A 16,976-nucleotide genomic window follows, 5' to 3' on the forward strand; every position below is an offset into this window, starting at 1 on the left:
AAAGGTAGACTTCTACCAAAAAATCAGCAGTCTCCCATATAAGTAGGTCCCAAAGAGTCACCACCTATAAAGAAAATCCCAACTTTCAGCAAGCACAAGTTAAGTTACATAAGTTTACACAGCTTGTTTTTACAAAGGATTTCCTAAGGCCAGCACTCCAACCCTAACATGGGCAATACCATAGCATACTAAATAAGTAGAGTTAAGTCATAACAAAAGGTAGTTCCACGAACTACGATTAAGAAGTAGTTCCATGAACTACGATTAAGAAGTAGTTCCACGAACTACGATCAAGAAGTCCTACGGAAAGAAACAGAAAGCATTGGAAGGGAAGCTCTATGTAAAATCACAGATCTCATCAAGCATCAGTCTGGTGGCGCAAAACAGAAAAGTATAAGTGGACAAAAATAAAATTTTGAACATAAGTTATAATGAACATACTAACCCCCTCTATTTTAGAAAATAATGCCACCATGCAATTAAATCCTTATACATAAATATATTCCAATACTTGAAGTATTATAATCGAAAATCCATATTATATCCGAATCCTAGGAAAACACATTTTCAAACACTTTCTCTCACAAACACACCCTTCCCAAAGCGTATGCTTGCAAAACATCATAAAAATTTAGTCATCATACAAGTACCCTCCATGCACATGCACAATAAATCTCAAAACATGTTGTACTTTCCTTTTCAATAATAATAATAATAATAATATCCACATGCACCACACCAAAACATGTACCGAGAATGAATAGTCCAACACGGAGACCATTGCAACTAAACCATATGGTAGAATTTTCAATAAACATGTAGCTAGGGATGAGCATATCAACATGGGGATTTTGCTCCCCAAACATGCACGACAGAATCTTGAATACACATACGGCTGAAATATCCGTCATACATGCGTAGACAGCTCACCAAGGGCTCTACAGTCCACCCACCCAAGGGTGAGTGAGTCCTGACACACCTCTATGGAGTTACCGTAGGTTGTATACATCCATGTATCACAATATCCATATCGAACTAGGGGAAGTACATATAGTATTGCAAAGCTATGTAATCTCATATCCCAAAATCCATTTCCATATACTATATATATAAAGCTCATATTCCTTTATGAAAACCATAATAAAACCATGGTAAAGAGTTTACCAAATCTCATAATTCAATCAAATCAAATAACCCAATTTCAATCAAATCATAATTATGCATGCAAGTTGACATTTGAAAGATCATGCTCATTTGAAAACAAAATCCACTCATAACAAGTCCAACGCTGCTAAACTTTAAGAGGATCCTTCCTGTGTGGTAAGTGTAGCTTAAGTACCTATTGAGAAAACACAAGGATTAGATTACCAAACGACTCCAAAATTGTACTTTACAACGGAACCCTAGTTCCCTAGTCTCAAGTGTTCCTAAGGTCAAACGGTCTCGAGAAGCTTTTTGGTTAACCGAGTCAACAAGATCTAACCCTAGGGAAAACAAGACCACGGGGTTCACGACCACCAATCTCCTATCCGAAAGTTCCTACATGATCCCAGCGACACATAGAACAACCCTTCCCAAAAGGGATGATTTCACAGTCCGATCACACCAAACCCAACAACACATACTAGGCAAAAAATTGTTCATTGACTAAGCAGTGGAATCTTGAAAATCTGAACATACTGTCTTGCTCAGGATGACATAGGGATCATTCTAGGTCCAAAAAAAGTCTCTAACACCTGGCCCACATGCCGTCTGCCGTGGTGGGTGTCTTGAGTAGTTTTTTGGGGATCCAAAAACTCTAAATCATCGGCAATACCTATACCAAAAGAACCAGCATGATAAGTGGAGTAACTTTATATATACCTATAAAGCTCGTCGATCAGAGCACTACGACGATGAATCAAACCAGATCTTTGAAGGAAAAGATAAAGGAGAAGCTGGTGAACACTTTGGTACCAAGATCTCGCCAGTGGTGGCGAAATAAAAAGTCAATCTTGACGCTGGAAGTTCCGAGTCGCCAAGGCTTTTCTAGCCACGACTTTCTCTCCAAAATCTAGGTAATTCTTGGTTTAGTGGTATTGAGTGATAGTTGGGCTAGGGAGAGGAGAGAGAGAGAGAGAGAGAGAGAGAGAGAGGCGAAGCTAATAGTACTGATGGTGCGGCTTGGGTGGTCGGACGACGATGAATTGCCAACTAGAAGTCGCAATGTCATGCGCCCATAGAGGAAAGAGAAGCTCACGAGGGAGGAGAGAGAAAAGAGAGAAAATTTGATTTCGCATGCTAGGGTTTTGGGGCTTTAATCCAACTTCCAAAATTACCATTTTACCCAAAATATTTTTAGACCAAAACTTTCTCAAATTAACTCAGAATCGGGCCAACTATGTGTCTATGAACTCGTGAGAGCGAGGTTTACGCAATGGTGCAACCCAAATTCCCAAATTGACTTCTAAACCAAAAGTGACCGAAATTCTCTTAACTCCAAAGGTAAAATGTAACTTTTCCAAAACAAAATAAATAATTAGGTCGGGGTGTTACATTATGAGTTTATCTAGAATCCCGATAATCACCTTCAAGTCATAACTTTTGATATAACCATATAGTGTTCACAAAGACAAATGACTCGTCCACAAGATAATTGTGATGTCTCAGGTCTAAGGACTAACTTGTATTAATGCAACTCTGAATTCTTGTTATTGTGAGTAAAACTTTCATACGAGAATTCATGGTCGATTGCGTTTAGTGAACTATATCTCCATTGAGCACCTACACTCTTGCCTCAGTGTCTCTACACAATGACTTGAGACTAATCATCCTCCCTATTGAGCAGACATAATGTGTACTAGTCTTTGCAGATTACCATTGTCCAATTGATGATCTTATGACTAAGAACATTTAAGACAAGATATCATGTAATGGGTTTAAGGTTTAGGGGGAAGGAATTTGTTTTGACAATGCTTCTTTAGCAAGGTTTAATGGATGTTGATTTGTGTGTATATACTAGAGATGGATTTTGATTCTATGTTTTGAAAATTTAGGGTTTCTTTTTAGGTGTGGGATATTGTGAGGAATAGCCATTCTAGAACAATCATTTGGGTTGGTTCATTCTTTAACTAGTGTTGCTGCAAGTGCGATACGTTGGCCATGCGTCTCTTCACTGTGAACTCTCCCTTCATGGAGGTTCGTGGTGACGGATCACATGAGGGAGGGTGGTATCTCTTGTTTTAGAGCTAGGTTTTATTTTTCTTTCCCTTTTCTAATATCATTTATTTATGTTAGGCCTTGTAATCTGAAGCCTCTTGTTTGTGTTTACTACTTGTATTTCAATGCTCCAAACCATCTCCTTCAAATATCATTTCACAAAAAAATCATTTGAATTTGAAATCATTTTACCATTCAATTAAATAGTTGCAGTATTTTCTCGAAACACCGTGGTCATCTGTTTTGTTAGTCATAATGAACTAGATGCCTTAATGGTTTTCAATTTGTCTAATTTTGCAAAACTAATTTATGAATGAAGGCTTGAAAAATAGACGGTTTGAATCATTGAAATAAAATTTGAGATATCCTCAATTGAAAGGGATATAATATATATATATATATATATAATTATACGGATATATTGATACTCATAAGCTTAACCCAAAAGAGAAAAGCGCATATGAAGAGTAGTAGATCTTGATGTTCCCAAATTGAAGATGAATTAGGCGAGAAACAACCCATATTGAAATCCCATTGGCTAGGTTTTACAAAAGCAAAGAAATTTGAAAAGAACAAACAGACAAGACAGTCCAACAAGTCAAAGATGACGCTAAGATTTTGTTTTAGCTACTATAACCGAGAGATTTATATATATATATATATATATATATATATATATATATATAAATCATTTATGTGACACGTACTGTTGAAATCTGCTCTCTTTCTCTGTGATCATAGTTTGATTCCCTAAATCAAATTTTCCTCTCCCTTCTTTTTCTTTATTTGACTACACAAACCCCACAAGAGTGGAGGGAACAAGACACAGAGGGATAGTTCGAGTAAATTAATAGTGGGTAGTAAGTAATCAAGGATTTGGATTAACAGTGGTTTACGAGGATTTGGATCATCAAGAGGTGGCAATGCAATAAGGCTCCCAAAAAAGAAGAGACCTTCTAGGCTCTTTGCAACCCTTTGAAAAAGGAGCCAAGTGATCCCCTTTGTTCCCTCTCAAAACGAGCAATTGTTGCTGATCATTTGCCACTTGATTCTTGGACACAAAGCCATTGCTCTTGAGGGATTGGGACGTTGCTTGTGGAAGAGGATTAAGAGCCGCTGTTGCTGTGGGCTTGGTGCGCCAATAGTACTCGTAAGCGTTGAAAGAGCCTGCTGCTGCCGCTGTTTTTGCTGCCGCGGGTGGCTTTGGTATCAACCGTGCCACCCGGCCGGGCCGGGGTGGGAGTGACTTTGCTAGTGGGGTCGGCTCCACTACTTCCACCTCCTCATCATCTCCTCCATACTTCACTACTTCATTGAACTTGTTAGCCCACCCATGAGTCTTATTAGCAAACCCAATGGGCTTATTCATCATTAGTGCTAGCCTATGAACACTTGTCACCCTACTTGTTAGCACTTTTGGTGCTTCCTCCATCAAAATTTCTATTTCTTTGATTCCATTTTCTTTTGTTGCTTTCTCCTCCTCATCATCATCATCACCATCATCGTCATCATCACTTTTTTCACTTTCTTTTTCCTCCCCTCCTTCCTGAAAGTTCACAAAATTCTCCTCGAAGTCTTCCTCTCTACTTTGCTCTTCTTTATCAACAACCTCTTCACTCTCAGTCACCTCACAAGAGCTTGGAGTAGTAGCAAGAAAAGTGAGGACAAGGCGACCATCTTGGCGTTGGGCACGGAAGTTATTTGGTGAAGGCATGGACACAGCTTCAAGGACTACTCGTCCGTTGTTGCGATGAGTCCTCATGCGAACAGATGTCCCGTCACATCCTGACAAAGAAGGAAGGGGCGGAGGGAATGATCGAGTTGGAGGCAACTTCTTACTGGCAGCAGAGTTGTACTTGACAACTCGAAATTCTTCCCCGTCAAATGCTTGTGCCACCGGTACTTTTTCTTTTTCTTCTTCCTGTTGTCGTGGAACCTCAGCTCGATCTTCTTCCTGTTCTTTGTCCGGTACTTCTATGTCACCAGTCTCCGAAGGAGGGTACGATGAAAACACTTCAGAGCCAGTCTCCGATCCGAGACTCTCAGTGCACACTTCAAGGCTCTTTACAGTCAAAGCGCTTGATTGTTTCTTCACAAGAGGATGAACATAAGGTGCTGCTGTATCAACCGCCTTGTTGCCCTCTTCATTGGCCTTTTGACATATAATTGAGCTCCACAGATCGAGTTGTCCCTGCTGCTTCTTCTCAGCCTCGGCTTTGCTCATCTTCTTCTTTTGATCTTCTTCATCAAGTGAGCTCCAAATAAGGAACTTCCCCTTCCTTTCTTGGTAACGATCTTCATCTTCTGACGATGAAGAAGTGTTGTCCTGCGTATCGATGGAGGCGGAGAGTTCTTCAGAGGATGCAATCTTTTTCATGGGGAAGAAACCATGTTGAGCCAGCCATCTCTTGGAGGACATGTCTGCGGACAGTGTTCGTCGCAGGGAAGCTGCTTTGGTTCTTTCGGAGTCAGACGGGCCAAGAATCGTGACGATGCCCTGCTTCTCAGTGATGACCTTACTGGCTTCCTGCTCCATAATATTCTTCTTCATGAAATGAGAAGATGGTGAGCGAGTTAGGCTCTTGCTGAGAGAAGCAGACATATCTCCCAAAATCAGCTAACAAGTAGCTATAAGGGAAGAATGAGAGCTTTAATTAGCTGCAAAAAGAAACAAAACACAAACAACACAATTAGCAATACAATTTGCTGAACATTGCAACAAATTTCAAGTTACAAAGCAAATTATAATATATATATATATATGTTCGGTGGATATACATAAAACATGCATGTGGTAAAAGAAAATATAAAACTAGCTGAGCTGTGGAGCAGATGGGAATTCAAATTTACCTGATGACAGATTCAGAAGGCAACTAAAACAACAGAAGAAAGAATCCAACAGAGGTCTCTTCTGCTAACAGAGAGACCACTGATGGGCTGTGACTTCGCAGAGAATAAAATAGCAGAGAGAGAGAGAGGGGGGATTATGAAGGTGATGTTTGAGGAGTGGGTGTGGCTGATCTGATGGCAAAGCAGGGAAGGGGGAATGTGGGTATTTGTAGGGAGCCAAAAGGGCTTTAGAACCGTGTGCAGTGGGGCCCGCCTACGCCACCCATGAGAAAAGTCCCTTCCCCATTTAGTTTCCAGTTTTTCCCCCTAATCAGAAAAGTGGGTGGATAATACTTGAGAAAATTTAGAGTTTGGACTTCAAAAGGATGTTCTCAATTTGTTTCTTGCTCTCTGAGAGATAGTACAGTAATACAGTCAAATGATATAGTTTATACACTTGTTATAATATAGTGGTCATGCTACTATACTAGCATACCACATAGTCATATTACGTACTACAGTAGTGTACGCACTATTCTACTTTCTCCTCTCCCATATTACAGATTATATTGTATTAAGAAAATTGAGGTTAAAAAAAACAGCTCCCTAAAATTAATTGAAACCAACGTTGACTATGATGACATCTAGCTATCACTCACCTCTCATCGTCGATACGTAATCAATTTAGATAATAAAAATATTCGTATAAATTTTTTTAATGAAATTCGTGGACATAATTTGAGAAGGATGCTACCCTCTCGTTGTCATAACGAGGGTTGTCAAAAGAAACATTCATCAAATCTATTGCATTGCTGTGGTTTTCTGAATTTTAGTTGTAACTTTAATTGAAGTTTTAGTGGAAAGTTAATTTTATGTCTTGCCATCGAACTATTATGTGTTTAAAATTAGAGATATTTAGTCATATATTCATCCTTAGCACTAATTAATGATATAAATAAACCCTACACCATTTAATTTCTATTAATAAACTCAGAAAAAACCAAAAAAATGATAGCTTGCCCTATTGAATTTAATTTTGATTATTACATTACTTTGATACCCTATTGAGTGTTTTGAGTGTTTTTATGAGGTTTTGGGGTTGAGCTTGTTTTAAGAAATTGATAATTTTGTAATTTATAAGAAAGTAAAGCTTCTTTGTTATGTTGTAAATGAGCTTTTGGTGTATTTCTAAAGTCCATTTCATATATGATTTTTTTTATAAATTGGGACCCCTACTAGCTGAAGGGCCGACTATAGTAATTCATTAACAGAAATTAGTTGTTAAGTGGTTTGTGAAATTTTTTTTTTCTAAAAAAGGGGACTTGCTAATGGCGAACCACGACAATCCACCCTCTCTGAGGGCTGGAAAGACTCACACACTCGTTTCAGCGCAATCCTGGCCACAATCAAAAGATTCACCAGCAGTGAGAATCGAACTCAGGACTAGCCGGGAGTATACAGGACCAGAGGAACACCTCAACCACTGGCCAACATGTTGTGGTTAAGTTATCCGAGTTTTTGTTTTTGTTTTTTTAAATGGGATTTTAGCCACAGTTACAACATGTGTGGCAATCTCAAATTTACTAATAAAAATAGGTTTTCCGCCTTTTCTGAAAGTTAGAATGGCAAATTTGTGGCTTTTGTTAATACTGACTACTGATTGGACAGTAGCTAATATTGAGGTTTTCTAACGGTAACTCTGCCCAAGTCAGTTTTTTCTACGCACAAAAAAAAACACATAAGAGAAGAAGGCAAGCAGCCCCGAGGCTCCTCTTGCGATGAGTATTTCCTTCAGTCCAAGCACACCGTTACACATATCTCTACATATACTACTGAAAAGTTAGTCGTGCACTTTGATCCATGACAAGATATTTGCTCAGCATCTTTAAGCAGCCAATTAATTATAATAAACTAAACTCATGCATGCATAATAACAATAATTAAAGATAGACAGTAAGACCTCACGACAAGATTATGAGTAAAGTTCCACCAGAGTCCCACTCAAGGACAAACACCCAAAAAAGGCACTGCTAGCTACCATGCATTATAAGCAATATTACCAATTAGGAAATGCAAAAAACGATACTGATTGGACGAAAATGGCTTAAGGAAGAAGCAAGGGAATCACTTTCAGATAGCGCAACATGATTGGGCGGCCAGAAACCCTCCTGATCTCACAAGCTCATACAAAAGAGAAAAAGAAAGAATCTCAGCATATATTATAAATTAATACCAAAGAATAATGTATGTGGAAACAATAAGAAGCCGTCACCATCTGGATGTTTGGACCCCTTTTGCATACGTAGCAGCATTAATAAATAGCATTAGCAAAAGAAAAACAAGACCTCTCTCTCTCTCTGTCTCTCTCTCTCTCGTTCTGTGTATACGTATATGGACGGAGAAGAGACCGATACGTCCACCACTCATATATACTAAAAAGGCTGTGATGTTGATCAGTACAATTAAAGCATATATGGTATAGAAGGAGCTAGAATTATAAAGTTAAAAGGACCAAATGAAAAGTATAAGTATATATAAGTATTCAAAAATTATATATTAGATTAAATATTTCTAATTTATTTTAAAGTCGAAAAACTAGAAGAGGGGGCAGGGGCGCCCGTGGCCAAGGCCACTCCTAGTCTAGGAGTGGCTCCTTCATAGACTTACATTAGAATTATTGCAAATTATGACGTGGAAATTAAAAGGAATTTTCATATATCAAGACAGAGAGAGGGCCATAGAAAAATGAAGTATTATGCTTTGCCACAAACCGAGGAAGACAAAGAGGAACCATGGATGCGCTTTGTCTGCCTATAAAGCAATGCCACTCAAACCTACAACGCTTATCTGTGGACTCTATCTAGCCTTTGGTTTTTGGAATGGTTTGTGGGAATGGTCAACTTGCCTCACTCCAACATAATAATTATTTCTTGATTGCTAATAAGGAAATAGGTAGAAAGTTATTGGTAATATAATTAGGTCCTGCCTTGCTTGTGTCTGTATATGTGTGTGGGGGTTCCTTTCCGTCAAAAGAAAGTTTATTATCGAATATATATATGTATATATATCAGTCTTGATTTCTTAAACTACAAAGGTTCAAGAGATTATGGTCATCCACCGTTGGATGTTAATCTAACGGTTCAAAAAAGTTTCTTAAAATGAGTGCAAGAGTGAGTGAACCGTTGAATTTACACTCAACGATGAGTGACCACAAATCTCTTGGACCCTTGTAGTCCAAGAGATCGGGACTGATATATATATATATATATATTTATATATTCTTCTATTTGGATGTCCGGACGTTATTATCGTGCAGACACTATGTATTTTCTATTACTCTTCTATGTTTTTCTCCTTTTTTACAATGACATCAATACGATAATAACGTACGAATATCCGAATGAGAAAACAACTATAAATATATATAGCTTCTATTGATGGATTTCTTAAATAACCTTATTTAAAAGACACCAAGACACAATCCGCATTGTATTTCACTAATCCAAATCGTCTATTTTGTAGATATTTATTTCAAATATCATCTCTATAACAATCACTTAATCCGATATTATTTGACCACTCAATCTACAATACTTATCCTTACATTACATCGATATTTAGGTCCATTTCTTTTCAAGAACTTGAGTGGAATTTAGGTTGGTACGCTGTCTACCAACCAATTTCTCCCATTCCAAGGGGTGTGATGGAAAGTATATGTAGCATAGCTCCTTTTAAATTAATTTTAAAGGCACCGAAATTGAAACCGAGTGGCAAATATTTTGAGAGTAAAATAGAAGATTCAGTGCGCATTCTTTTCAGCACATATACAACATACACAAAGGACCAAAAATTATTGGAAACAAAAGTAACAAAACGACATCGAAGAAGTGGTCGTGACTTGTGATACTGGTTCTCCACGAGTATTTTCTACAAATAATATTTTTATAATTAAAGAAAATGAATGTTAAATAGATAAGGTGAAAAGAATATGACACTTCGGTTATGGATATATATCAGGGTTTATTGGTTTCTCAATCAACATCTTTGGCCGTATCACTTTATTATTACTGCTTATCCTAATTCTTCATTTATTTAAAACCCTAAAATAATGAGGAATAACTTTATTTTTTTAAAAGGGAAAAAAACTTGGTCAATTAATGACGGAGAAATTTGAACTTAGCTTCATTCACAGCAAAGTGAAAAGGTATTGTTCTTATCCGAAAAAAAAAAGAGTATAATTTTGAGCCAAAAATATAATAATGGGCCTTACATATTCCACAATTTTTTTTAATTATATGTAATAACATAAGAAAATTAATTATAAGTTATTAACGGCGGTTTCTTGGTTTGAATAGCCACCAGATTATATTTTTGATGTTCTCCTTGGGGACTAAAACTTGCAGTTTTTATGGAAATGATCTTAAGGGGGGAAGGGAGACTCTATCGGAGATAAGGTTCCTTTTTCGAATGAGGTTAAGAAGGTAGGCTACTTCGGTAAACCGACCACCACTACGTTTCGTTTGGTGTAGAGTACTCACCTAATCTTGTAGGACATAGTTTAGTTTTTGTACTAGTTACTCCTTTTCCTAATTAATAAAAACACTATCGTCGTGTCAAAAAAAAAAATTATAATCTGAGCTATTAAGTCAACCAGTTATTTTGTCCCCAAAAAAACAACAACAACAAAAAACAAAAAAAAAAGGTCAACCGGTTATTGAATTGGGTTAGTCGGCTGACGAGCTAATACAAAATTGGTTAGAAGTGAAGAATTCGTACATACTATGGAATGGTCGATTAAAAAATAGAGAGAACATTAATTAGAATAACAACTGTTAAAATTAAAAATTACAATTGATTAACCATTCGTACGTTGAGCACATTCCAACTGGATGGATCGATTCGTAATTGACTCGTGAACATAATATTAGATAGACTACGGAATCGGAATTCTGCTTTCGGTTGTGAATATTATTAATTAATTATAATCTAAAACTTTTAGACTAAAAGAAATTATAAGTTCTTCCTCATATTTTTCTTTTGGCAGCCGAAAAGTAGATATTTAATATACATTTTGTCAAGGCTCGTTTGGAAGTGATTTTGGATAGACAAATAATCACTTCTATGGAAAATCGCTTCTCGATGTCATCACTTTAAGCTCGTTTGTGAGTGATTCTAGCCCCAAAATCATTAATGGGCAAAAGCATCTCACCTGTGTTTCTCCATATAGGGCTCGTTTGGGAGTGATTCCAGATAGGCCAATAATCATTTCTTTATATAATCATTTTAAGTGTTTTAAAGTGACTTTACAGAAAAATAATTCTTTATAGAAATGACTATTGGCCTATCCAAAATCAGTACTGAAGCGAACCGTAGTTGGTTTTAACATGACTAAATAATTTTACCTTTGTCTTTTACAAGGATAACTACTGAATATATAGTCAAAAGAAATGATAATCGTATTAAAAAGTTGAGATTAATAATGTCATCACTTTCTTTTGTTAACTTTCTAGCAGCTCCTTGATTACTCTTTCTGATATTCGTCTCCTTTTAGGAGCATTTAGGGTTTACTATTATGTTTTATATTAAAAAAATAATTAAATTAGGTGGTAATAACCAATTTAATTTTCATCATTGATTATATATTTTATTTTTTTGAATACAAGCGATTGATAGTCTAAACTACGAGGGAAGTGTGGGTTTCTTTCACACACACACACACACACACACACATTACTAAGGAGCGGCATGGTGGTTCGAACCTGGCATTAGTACGTAGTTTTCAAATCAAAACCCTTTTTCACTAGGCTAGAGCCATGACGGAGGAATATTATATTTCTTATGCCATGTAATTTGAAATGATGTGGTATAACGAGGAGTAGAGAATTCTAACTCAAGGCTAACGTGAAATGGAATGCTGCAGTAGGAAATCGTACCACATGACAGGCTACATACATCACCTAGTTAAGACATGCCATGTGATTAAGGCCATCATTAGTGTGGTTATTATTCGTTAATTATTATTCGATCTTGTACGTCATCCTATTAAATTTATCTTTTTGTGTAGGCATAAAGGCATTGCGTTAGGATGCATCATTATAGCTAATTGACCATTGCAATTTTAATCAATTTTGCTTTACATCCAAACGTTTAAAGGTAGTGCTTAATTAGTGTTTGACCTATACTCTATACACAATTAACTATTGCGTTAGAGGTTTAGAGTGTTTGAATTTTGGTTTCAACGGCCACTAGAATGATATTAATTTGACAACATGGAGCACATAAGTACCTCTTTATCAGTCGTCGTGATTCTCTTTTGGTTAAATTAGAGAAGAACTTTATAATTAATGTATTAACATCAATTAAGAAAAGTAAATGATGCGGTTTAAGAGCAAGCGCACTTGGTTTAAGCTTTAAAGAAGTCAAGAGGCATTATTGTGTTTGTGGTGGTACGTCATGCACCAAAAATATAAAATATTATGATATATATATTTTTAATATGAGATTAATCATATATTTTCTTTTATAAAATCTTAAACCCTAAACTTTTTGTTATGCAGAATGTGAAAGCCTTCATATGTCAGAAAATTTCAAAACTAAAGGTATTTTTGGCCCACGTTGGATTTTTTTAATTTATTTTTAATGAAGTCAACGTCCAATCTTATAAATGCGTGTTGTGTGGGCACAATGGCTTAACTAAAATGACACCTACACTTTCATCCATCAAAAAGCCCCCTTAATAGCTGTCTAATATTTAATGAAAGGAATACAAGATATATACAAGAGATGAAGAACATTGCCCCACAAAGAGCTCTTGCAACCAATAGAATAAGATAGAAACAATAAACACAACCATTACAAGACAGTGAGCAAAATCAATTTCACATCTTGAAGACCCAGTTCACTAGAAAATTGAAGGATCCATAAAACCATTGCATTTGGTGTTGCAAGAAGATCATATGAGAGAGCTGAGAACTCTATAACAGTTCGGGATTTGGAATAGGAAATACCTTCAAGTGCAAGCAAATACTGCTTAACTTCCACCATGACATATGATCACAGGATCCCAAATAGTTCCATCCCTCAATACATAAATCAGATGGAGAACCACCTCATCAACCCCAAAACTTCCAACACAATACATCAGAAGCCAAAGGAAGATAAATTTGCACAAATCTAAAAAGATCTAACCGAAAAGGTTGGTAGGAAGACCCTAGAACAACTAGGGGTGAGACAAACTCTACAAAACAGAAGGGAGCCAAAAGCCTGAGCCAAAAGCCTAGCAAAAAATAGGCTAGGAAGATACGAATGGGATGGTTCCAAGGGAAAATTCCCTAAGGAATCGACAGCGTGCCTCAGTCGCTGGTTTTTCCCTAGCAGAGATAAAGGGTGGTTAAACATTTAAAATACCAAAAAATGTACCCGGTTAATGAAAATTTTAAGAAATAAAAATAATATAATAAATTACCATTTTTTGCATATTTTCATAATAATTTTTAAAAAGACCAATTAGTACATATGTGAGCATGTGCCAGGAGACTAATATATAAAAACAGAGGCATATATGGTGAAACATTTAGGATATATACCACAAAATGTCCCCAGTTGATGAAAATATTAAGAAATGGCGCCTGCAAGAGGCCTTTTAAAAAAAAATTAAAATTTATTTTAGAATTAAAAAAGATAATGGATAGTTGTGTTCCATAAAAATATGATCTATTATCTGATTTTTCTTTTAATTTTAATTTTTTTAATATGAAAAAGTGTGAATTTACCATATTATCCTCATTTAATTAATAATTTTAATTCTTAAGCATTAACCAAGGGCATTTCTGTTTTGAATATTTCACAATTCTCTGTCTTTTACTCTCTCTCTCTCTATATATATATATATATATATGATAATAAATATAGTAAATTACAAGTTTTTCATATTAAAAAAAAGTATTGTGGTTACAATCCCACATGTAATCCCTAAATAAAATATGGCGGGTGTGAATCCTCTCTCAAAACAAAAGGTAATTTCATCCTTCTTGGCTTTCCTATTACAATTAATTTCTTTTTGAGCGATAAGGTTACCTTTACGTTTATCAATTATTTTATTTTATTTTATTAAAGTTTATCAATTTTTCGTGTGTCCTTGCGGTTGTTGTTATTATAATGTATTGCATCACATTTGGTGGACCAATTAGAAAGACCAAAAAAAAAAAAAAACCAAAAGAACAAAGAATATATAGTAACGAAAGAAGAACCTTCCCTTTGAGGGCCAACCTTCCATAGTCCAGATAGATTAAAAATACCGTTTTGTTATAAGTAGCATGCTAATCCTTTAGCATGTGGGAAACCTAGCTCCTCTTTTCTAAATTCCCCTTTTAAGATATCTATAACCAATGTGAACAAATTGATTATTTATTTAATCAGCTGATGTTAACAAAAAGAAAGTAGAGATATTTCCATAAACGATGACATTGCTAAGTGCTTTTACTAAAAGCAGAAAAAACCAACTTTTAAGTGGCATTACCTAGTAGCAAGAATCATCCATCCACACTATCAGAGGTAGCTAGAAAGCTTTTCTTACCATGCCATCCTCCACGAATATATATGAATTGTCAGACTCAAACATATTTATATAACATTTACTCAAGATAAATATTTAAGTACCAAAAATAAAGAAACATAATTTAATAACCTCTATTTGGTTGCCAAGTTAGATAGAGTGGAACGTGTATCCTACTCTGTACCCGAGTTCAAATATCTCTTCCTTTAATTTATATTAGATTAAAAAAGAATATCGTTTGTATCAAAAGCTTCTATTTGGTTGCATAAATTAAAGACGCCTTCTTCAACACGTATATAAGAAGCAAAATTGTTGTTGCAGGCCACATGGGTAATCTGATCCATCTGGACGTTCTCCTTCTCCATATGTCGTTAATCTCAAACCAAGTTTTAGATGGACTGTTTATTTTAGGCTTTAGGTACATGATTTTGAATATATAAATAGGTACACAAATTATATTTACATTCATATTTTTAAGTATAGTAATAGATATATCAATTAATGTACTTGAAACCATTGTATCCATACGATGTTTTGACAAGTAGGGGAAAGAATACTTCAAGTAGTTTCCATTGAGAGTGGATAATATGCTCTTCTACCGTATTAGAATGTGAGTATCTAATCGAAAAATAATTGATAATGATTGAAGAGGTTCAAAAAAGGGCTAAGACCCTCTCTGTAAGTCCTCAAAAAGGTCTTGATATGTCATGATCCTGAAACGAGGTAGTCTTCCCTCCCTCTAAATTTTTTACTTAAAAAAAAAAAAAAGACATCTTCAACTAAAATAGCATTTGTAAATGGCAGTGGCAGCTCTGTAGGAACACAATTTAACAAATGGCAATGGGACACGTCATATGCTTAAAGAAACTTTTATAGGTGGCGAGTAGTACTACTCGTGCTTTGCCAAATAAAAAAATGTCATAAAAAGGGGGACCAAGCGTTATGGAAAGAGTAGAGGCATATGGTTCTGTCTGTGATTCCCACTAACGCCAAGTGAAAAAATAATGGATAATATAGGCCAATAATCCATATTGGATATCTACTAAGAGAGCCTCTTCATTTTAAACCTATACCTTCTGCTTTCGTTACTGTTTATAATGGCGTCAGCGTGTCTGAATAGGAGAAAATCTGTATTTTGCTCTGTATTGATATTGAATTTCTGATGGGCAGTACACCACATCGTATTTGTTTATCTGCTTTGGGACTGACCCATTTGGGTCATTTTCTTTGTTATCTATTTGCTGTTTGGTTTTATACACATCCATGTTAAATGTTGTTTTCATTTTCTTTATTTGGTAGGGAAATGACTTTAATTTTCTTTCACTTTCAGTTGGAAACTTGGAATCTCTGCGATAACAGTCAGCCACTGATAGAGGATATGACTCAATTATTTTGAGAATTATCCACATACACGTATTGTTAGATTGTTTGACCGAGATGACTACGATACATGATAATGGTAATATAAGATTATTAATATTCTTATATAAAAGGCTGTATATACAGTAAACACTGAAATTAAAAATAAGAAAAGCCTGAACCCTAAAATATTGTTGGCCGAGAGTAGTGGAGCAAAACGCATGAATTAATTGGGTAGTTTTGGTGAGTTGAGCAAACACCACCACACTTGGTGGCTAAATATATAAATTCTTCTATGCGAATGTTCGCACGTTATTATTGTGTAGATGTTATGTATTTTCTACCATTACAATGCCATCAGCATAATAATAATATGCGGACATCCAAACAAGAGAATATATATATTCAGCAGAAAGGACGTCAGCAGAAGCAACACATTCCTTCCTTCCCTTTACTTTCTTGCTGGATGATAAACTTCCTTGGAAAATAATTTATTTTGCCAGAAAAAAATAAGGGAAAAAGAAAAGGCGCTGTGTGTGTGTGACAGAGAGAGAGAGAGGGGGAAAAGGTAGCAAAGGAGAAGATATTCGCCCCCAACAAAGTCTTGCTTTTTATGAAGCTTTATAACAAAGGCTTTGATATTCTCATCAGAAGATCTTCCCCCATTATTACATGGTCTATCTGGTGGCACGGAAACAAAGACTGAAAGACACACGAAATAAAGGAAGAAAGAGAGAGAAGAAAAAGGAAAAAAGAGCGGGAAAATGCCAGAATATGTTTGGAAGAATTCCCTCCCTCCTTTTCATTCATAATATTCTACTGTTGGGGAGCCAATTTGGCGAATGAGAGCGTGCCACTTGGCTAAATGAGTATGGGGGCGCGTCGCTAGCTGGGTTTTGTTTGGCTTGAGCTAGGGGCTTTGTTGTGGTGCGTGGTCCAAGCCCCTTCTTAGCCACGCATGATGGGGAGGCCAGCGGTGGGCGTGGGTTGCCTTTTAATCATGGGAATGACAATGAGCCATCAACTACACCACTAG

The 16,976-nt window shown here is 36.1% G+C and overlaps 1 protein-coding gene across 1 annotated transcript; it reads right to left on the reverse strand.

Annotated features, from left to right (window-relative positions):
• Positions 1-3,700: 3,700 nt before the first annotated feature.
• On the reverse strand, positions 3,701-6,228 carry LOC103329376 (protein FAF-like, chloroplastic). Its single transcript, XM_008231836.2, has 2 exons — positions 6,049-6,228; positions 3,701-5,856 (listed from the first exon to the last, which is right to left on the reverse strand). Exon 2 carries the CDS (start codon positions 5,798-5,800, stop codon positions 4,109-4,111), a length of 1,692 nt encoding a protein of 563 aa, XP_008230058.2. The 5' UTR covers positions 5,801-5,856; positions 6,049-6,228; the 3' UTR covers positions 3,701-4,108.
• Between the last annotated feature and the right edge of the window lie 10,748 nt (positions 6,229-16,976).

Source organism: Prunus mume, linkage group LG1 (assembly GCF_029339155.1).
Source record: "Prunus mume cultivar Tortuosa linkage group LG1, ASM2933915v1, whole genome shotgun sequence".
Classification (NCBI taxonomy): domain Eukaryota; kingdom Viridiplantae; phylum Streptophyta; class Magnoliopsida; order Rosales; family Rosaceae; genus Prunus; species Prunus mume.